The sequence below is a fragment of the Palaemon carinicauda genome, chromosome 2 (genome assembly GCF_036898095.1).
Source record: "Palaemon carinicauda isolate YSFRI2023 chromosome 2, ASM3689809v2, whole genome shotgun sequence".
Lineage (NCBI taxonomy): Eukaryota > Metazoa > Arthropoda > Malacostraca > Decapoda > Palaemonidae > Palaemon > Palaemon carinicauda.
The window spans coordinates 3,232,302-3,238,683 of NC_090726.1; the positions used below are offsets into that span (position 1 = coordinate 3,232,302).

Sequence of the window (6,382 nt, forward strand, 5' to 3'; positions counted from 1 at the left end):
ATGTAATTAATCATTTGAAAAAAAAAATAGTTTTTAACCCTATATATTTCGTGGTCATTGAATTTAATAGCCTTTTTTGTTAAAAACTGATTATTTTCTAATAAACGCAATTTAAGCATTTTACTCTAACCCTAACCATAACAAACATTTACAGATTTCACTATTTTTTTTTTTTACTTACCAAAACTTACAATTATTTACAATGTGTTAGTCAACTCCTTCCATCCTACAATCTGCTGCAACAACTTTGAATCTTTCGCTTCCTGTCTAGCTCAGGATTTCATTTCCTTGCCAGCATTGTTAATTATCAAATTAACATGGACCCCCTTTGATACTTAGATTGAATTTTTGTTCGTCCCCACCTTAGTGTAAATTTTCTTAGCTTGCCCAGGTGTTGAGCCCCTAGAGAATTCCTATATCGTTCAGCTGACATATGTCTAAACCTTTGACAAGTGTTCCTCCAAAACCAGAAGTGCATTGTTAAAACGATTGCATATCCATATCTCCCGACTCTTTATATCCCGAGGGAGATTAACAAGCCTGAGAGTGAGGCCTGTTTTCTTGCAAAGTGACTCCTTTTGTTTTTCTTTTTTCTTTTTTTTTTTTACTTAAGGTTTTCCCTTACATGGCTGGGTTTTGCCATATTTGACTACCCTGAAAACACGAGTTCTCAACTAAATCCCTTACTCTGGATTAGCCACTTGTTGACCATCCGCTAATACTTCATTAGAATTCTTAACCTCTTCAAGAGCCAAACTCCTTGACACAGATTACCCTTTGTGAATTTATTGCCCTGACCTTTGCCCATCCCAGATTACTAAAGACTTATACTTGTCCTCGAGTAGAGGGATTAAACACCAATACCTTTCTTCATTTGTAAACGGATTAACACTCCTTTAACAGCTGTGCGTCCTAAACCTTACTTTTCTACTCCTGTAGTTTTTACTCTTAGAACCACCCTCTCTTGGTAGAATCTACTCAGTGCTCACTCTATTTTCCAGAACTGACAGCCCCTTGGATCCTCCTGGCCAATGACGTATCTTCAAGGTGGGGCTCGCAACCTCACCTATCCAATTTCATGGCGGATGAACTGTGCCCCCACTGAGGCTTCTCCTACGTGACCCGAAGAGGAAGATGACATGCCATAACGCCCAGAAGTCCTTGACTGGTGGCCATGAAAAGTTTATGGCTGGTGGTCCAAGAAGTTCATGACGGGTGGCTCCCAGAAGTCTAAGGCCCCGTCCACACGAGCGATCTTTGCTCGGTAAACTTTGCCTCTTTGCGAGCTAAGCCTGTCGAACGCATTTAAGCTCTTGTCCAAACGACGGTGGTTGGGTAGTGAAAGACTGGCAGTGAGTGACTGACACAGGATCAAGTTGTGTGGGGCAGCATGGATCGCAGGACACGCTAAAAGAAAATCGCGTTGTCTATTGTTATAGCAACGTGTGCAAAGCAGAAAAGGATGTGGTGTAAAGAGTGGTTACGAAGAAAAGACATTGGAAGTCACATGACAATATTGCGGGAACTGAAACATGGTCATGAGGCAGATTTCATCAACTATATGAGAATGGACCCTAACACTTTTTATAAAATCTTATCGAAAGTGGAACCATATATAATGAAAGAAGATACCAACATGAGGCAAAGTATTTCAGCTGAAGCTCGACTGCATGCAACATTACTCTTTCTGTCAACAGGATGCAGCTACAGATCACTACAATACAGCAAAATGATTTCCAAGCAGAGTTTGAGTGCAATAATTCCAGAAACCTGCAAACAAATCTATGAAGTCCTGAGGGAAGACTACCTTAAGGTGAGACTTACCCATACGTTAACCATCAAATTCACACCAGTCGTATATCTGATAACAGTGCCGGATCTAGAAATCTCTCGTAGAGGTTGGGGTGTACTTATGATTATCATTTATATATGTAACGTGCACACATACAGTACACATATAACAATAATTATAACAATAATTATATGTATGCACACACTCACACATGATGTACATCATATGCACATATATAGCATATGTACTAAGAGAGAGAGAGAGAGATAGAGAGAGAGAGAGAGAGAGAGAGAGAAAGAGAGAGAGAGAGAGAGAGAGAGAGAGAGATGTGAATGAATTATAATTGTTACATTGATTACAACAGATATAGCTTACAAAAAATTAACCGGTGAAGTTGCTTTTACAAATGCAAGTATTAAAAAGCAGCAGTATTAGTAGAAAAAGTGGTAAAACCAGTATGAGTGGTAGTAGTAGTAGTAGTAGTAGTAGTAGTAGTAGTAGTAGTAGTAGTAGTTGAAGAAATCATTAACCAAGGAAATTTTGCTCCTAACTAATGATTTATTGAAACAAAACAATGTTCTAGTATTCATTTCCATGTGGGGTGGGGGGGGGGTGCACATTACCAAGTGGCCTCCTTAAATCATTCACTGTCTGATAAGTTATCTTAGCTCAGATCGATGTCATAAAAATCATAGGTAATGGCGCGGAGTGTGTGCGTTTTGCTTATTGCGAAAGGATCAATTTATTTTTGCCATTAACCTGTTACACGATTACGTCATCAGGAGACACTATGTATATAGCCTGCGTAATCAGTATATAGTAATGGTGCATGTATGCATAATGCAGAACTGCATCATTAAATGCATTAAAATACTCCACCTTGATTTATTTATGAACGGATTATGCATATACTGAAACAAATCGAGTTTAAAAGAAAATAACTTTCACTTAAGGAGTAACTTAATAACTAATCGTAGATGAACCCAGAGAAGGATAATGAACGGGATATCATAATTTTTCAAACAAACTATACTTACGAACGTAACCAATTTTATTGTCTTTATACATGTCAACATGTACAATATGCACAATGCTAAATATGAATAAGTAAATAGTCAAAATAATTCAAACATATTATCTTTAGACATGTTTCGTTCATGCAATTACATTTACCACTTGTGAATTGTGATATGGCCTATCTATGAACACATTTGTATCTAACAACTCACTCTACAATCTTAGTTGACGCAGAAATCTTGCCTAATTTACCTAAAAACAGGATGTCATTAATAAGTTTTTGTGCATAAATTCTGTTCTCCCCAGACATTTGTCTGAGGTCATTAGCAATTACAACACCTAAAGCAATACACTCATCATTATTAATCATATCCTCGGATGATGTTGGTGTTTTCAGCTGATGGAGAGCTTCCTGTAATACATCATCAGGGGCACAAGGCGTTTTGGTTGCTCGCTTTCTGATCGTTGAAGAAGGGGCAGTTGCAAGTTTTCCTCTCGTTACCGATATAGGTGTGGCCTTGCGTTCCTGGCTATTCACATTAGCGGATGGAGTTGAGGAAATAGTGTCGGTCATACCAGAGACTGTTGGAATGTCTGATGGCGAAGCAACTGGTGATCTTGGAGTAACAGATGGTTCGTCAATTTCCAACAGAAGTGGATCATTGAATATCTGAAATACACGTGCATTGATTAGTTTTATTTGGTTGAATTTTTCGTGTGTGTGTGTACATATTCTTAAAAGGCTTGATACTATTGGTAACCAAGAAGTACACTTGACATTGTGTATATATTGGCAACCTCCACATTTAATTGTTCAGTGTGGTTCGGTCTGATAAAGTAACACCAGTTTCCAAAGGGATATAATTTACCAGGCCATTTGAGAATTATATTAGAGTAATAACGAAATGCGTGGTGGGATTCATTACAATTAACCAATATTCAAATACTGAGTTATTGATGATAGTTACAATAACACCCACCACAGTATTTCATGAGGAGAGAGAGAGAGAGAGAGAGAGAGAGAGAGAATACTTAATGGAGCATCCAAATATAACGTCATATTGCTTGTGTATTTATGCGCTCTTTTTGTATTTGCAGACGCCTTCAACACCAGAGGAATGGAAAAATGTGAGCAACGATTTTTGGAGAATGTGGAATTTCCCAAACTGCCTTGGAGCCATTGACGGCAAACATATTGTAATACGGCAGCCGCCTGGTAGTGGGTCCTATTTCTATAACTACAAAGGCACTTACAGTATCATTCTTATGGCTATATGTGATGCTAGTTCAAATTTCATCTATGTAGATGTTGGTGTAAATGGACGGGTGTCTGACGGAGGTGTGTGGGCGAACACCAGTATCAGTCAGCGTATTGTCAATCACACTGCCGGATTGCCAGAGGATACCAAGCTACCTGGGAGCGATAAAACCTTGCCATTTGTCTTTTTAGCAGACGATGCTTTTCCTTTGCAACGAAGCCATATCCATACCAGAAACAAACTACAAGCGAAAGGATATTTTCATATTGACTCTCCAGAGGACGACGTACCGTGGAAAATGGCCTTGGAATGCTTGCAAATAGATTCCGAGTGTTCCTTGCACCAATCAATTTACCCCCGGAAAAAGTTGACATAATGGTACTTGCATGTACTGCTCTCCACAACTTTTTACGGAAAGATGAAATAAACCAGTATTCACAGCCCGAGGGGTGCTTGGAAACCGAGTGTCTCTCTGATGGGATCGTTGCACCAGGGGAGTGGCGACAAACGAGTGCAGATTTGTTAGGACTTCAGGTGGTGGGGCGTAATGCCAGCATTGAGGGAAAGGTGGTGCGAGAAAAGTATATGGAGTATTTTCAGGGTGAAGGAGCAGTGTCTTGGCAAAACAAATTTCTTAATGACAGCGGAAATGTTTCTTATAATGTTTGAAATATAAGTGGGGTAGTAAATATATGGGTATTGACTATGCAACAATTCATTGCATAAATGTATAATGGGAATAAACAGGGTTGACAAAAACATTGTTGTTTCTTTAATCAAAAACCATGTATTTGATTTTTCTGGTTTTAAACGGTTTTTATGGGTATTTTTCAACTTTCAATGTTTGTGTTTTCCCAGGAAGCTAGTTTTGTATTAACTCTTTGTCTTTCCCGGAACCATATTGCTTTGAAAGCATTTGAAGATAAGTATAGTACAGGTTTGGATAGCAGATTAATAAGGTAACATCCTCATGAGCATCTAAATAATGATATGGCAAACTAGCAACTGTTAAAACACTTCCAAGCTCAAGCTACCAGCCTGCCTGGTAACTTGGCATTTAAAAGCAATAACTAAATAAATAAATAAAAGAGCGAGAAAGAGATACCATACATACCTCATGGTCTGATAATTCCGCAAATGATGTCTCCTTACTACTGTCGAGGTTTGACAGTGATGACCGTACTGTATCACCGGAATTTAAAAATGATAAGGCGTTGAAGCACCATAATTTTGGTGTGTACTGCTCTTCGCTTCCAGCTCCTGATTTTTTGCCCATACTTACTTTCCGCATTTCCTTCCGATGTTGATTTCGAAGCAGAGCTAGTTTACGCTTAACCTCTACTTCATTCATGTTTGCAACATATTGCTTTAGATGTGCAGTGATTTCTTTAATTGCTCCCAGTTCGTGCCTCACGGTCTTTGTACACTTCCTTTCGTACATCCCACAGACATGGGTGTTGTCGATACAACTCTATTAGGTTCAGAGTTAATTGTCGAGACCAGTGTTCCTTGGACATGTCTGCTGGTTGAAGGTGGAAGGCGAGAACTGACAGCTCGTGGGCCGTGGCCGTCTAGGGTACTGCAGGTGTGACAGGAACTCCACTGTCCCGTGACGTAATTTTTCTGCTATTCTATACTGTTTACGTGAAGTGAATATAGTTGTTTGTAAAAGGATAAGGGCAAGGTGTAATTTATATACTTAAATTATATTGAGGCACAGACATATCTGTGTATGAAGACGTTTGAGAAAGTCAACAAGTAGATAAAGCACGTAGCAACAAATAACCATGAAACATTCATCGTCAACGAAATTATAACAATATCATGAAAAAACGTAAACAAAATAGTAAGCAGCACAGATATTTTAAGGAAATGAGTTCAATAAATAATATAAAACTGAGAAAGATAATTTATTATTAAGATATATGTAATAATACAGTACACTGCATAAGTTGCAATTTAGAGCTTTTATCTAATTTCTTTGTTTATAAGATTTACCTTAATTAGGAGTATTGATAATTTATAAGCAGTGCATATATATATATATATATATATATATATATATATATATATATATATATATATATATATGAGTGAGTGTATGTATGTATGTCTGCATATATATATATATATATATATATATATATATATATATATATATATATATATATATATATATGAGTGAGTGTATGTATGTATATATATATATATATATATATATATATATATATATATATATATATATATATATATATATATATATATACATATATACAATATGTATATATAATATATATATATATATATATATATA

The 6,382-nt window shown here is 37.0% G+C and overlaps 1 protein-coding gene across 1 annotated transcript; it reads left to right on the forward strand.

Annotated features, from left to right (window-relative positions):
- The first annotated feature begins 1,497 nt into the window (after positions 1 to 1,497).
- LOC137614782 (putative nuclease HARBI1) lies at positions 1,498 to 4,444 on the forward strand. The gene is made up of 2 exons (XM_068344452.1): positions 1,498 to 1,813; positions 3,908 to 4,444. The coding sequence occupies exons 1-2, from the start codon at positions 1,508 to 1,510 to the stop codon at positions 4,442 to 4,444; spliced, it is 843 nt and encodes a 280-aa protein (XP_068200553.1). The 5' UTR covers positions 1,498 to 1,507.
- The last annotated feature ends 1,938 nt before the right edge of the window (positions 4,445 to 6,382 follow it).

Excerpts from the sequence above, each read along its gene's own strand:
- LOC137614782 (XM_068344452.1), top strand. The coding sequence starts at position 1,508 with ATGACAATATTGCGGGAACTGAAACATGGTCATGAGGCAGATTTCATC. Across the intron at positions 1,814-3,907 it reads TGAGGGAAGACTACCTTAAG|ACGCCTTCAACACCAGAGGA; the intron begins GTGAGACTTACC and ends TTGTATTTGCAG.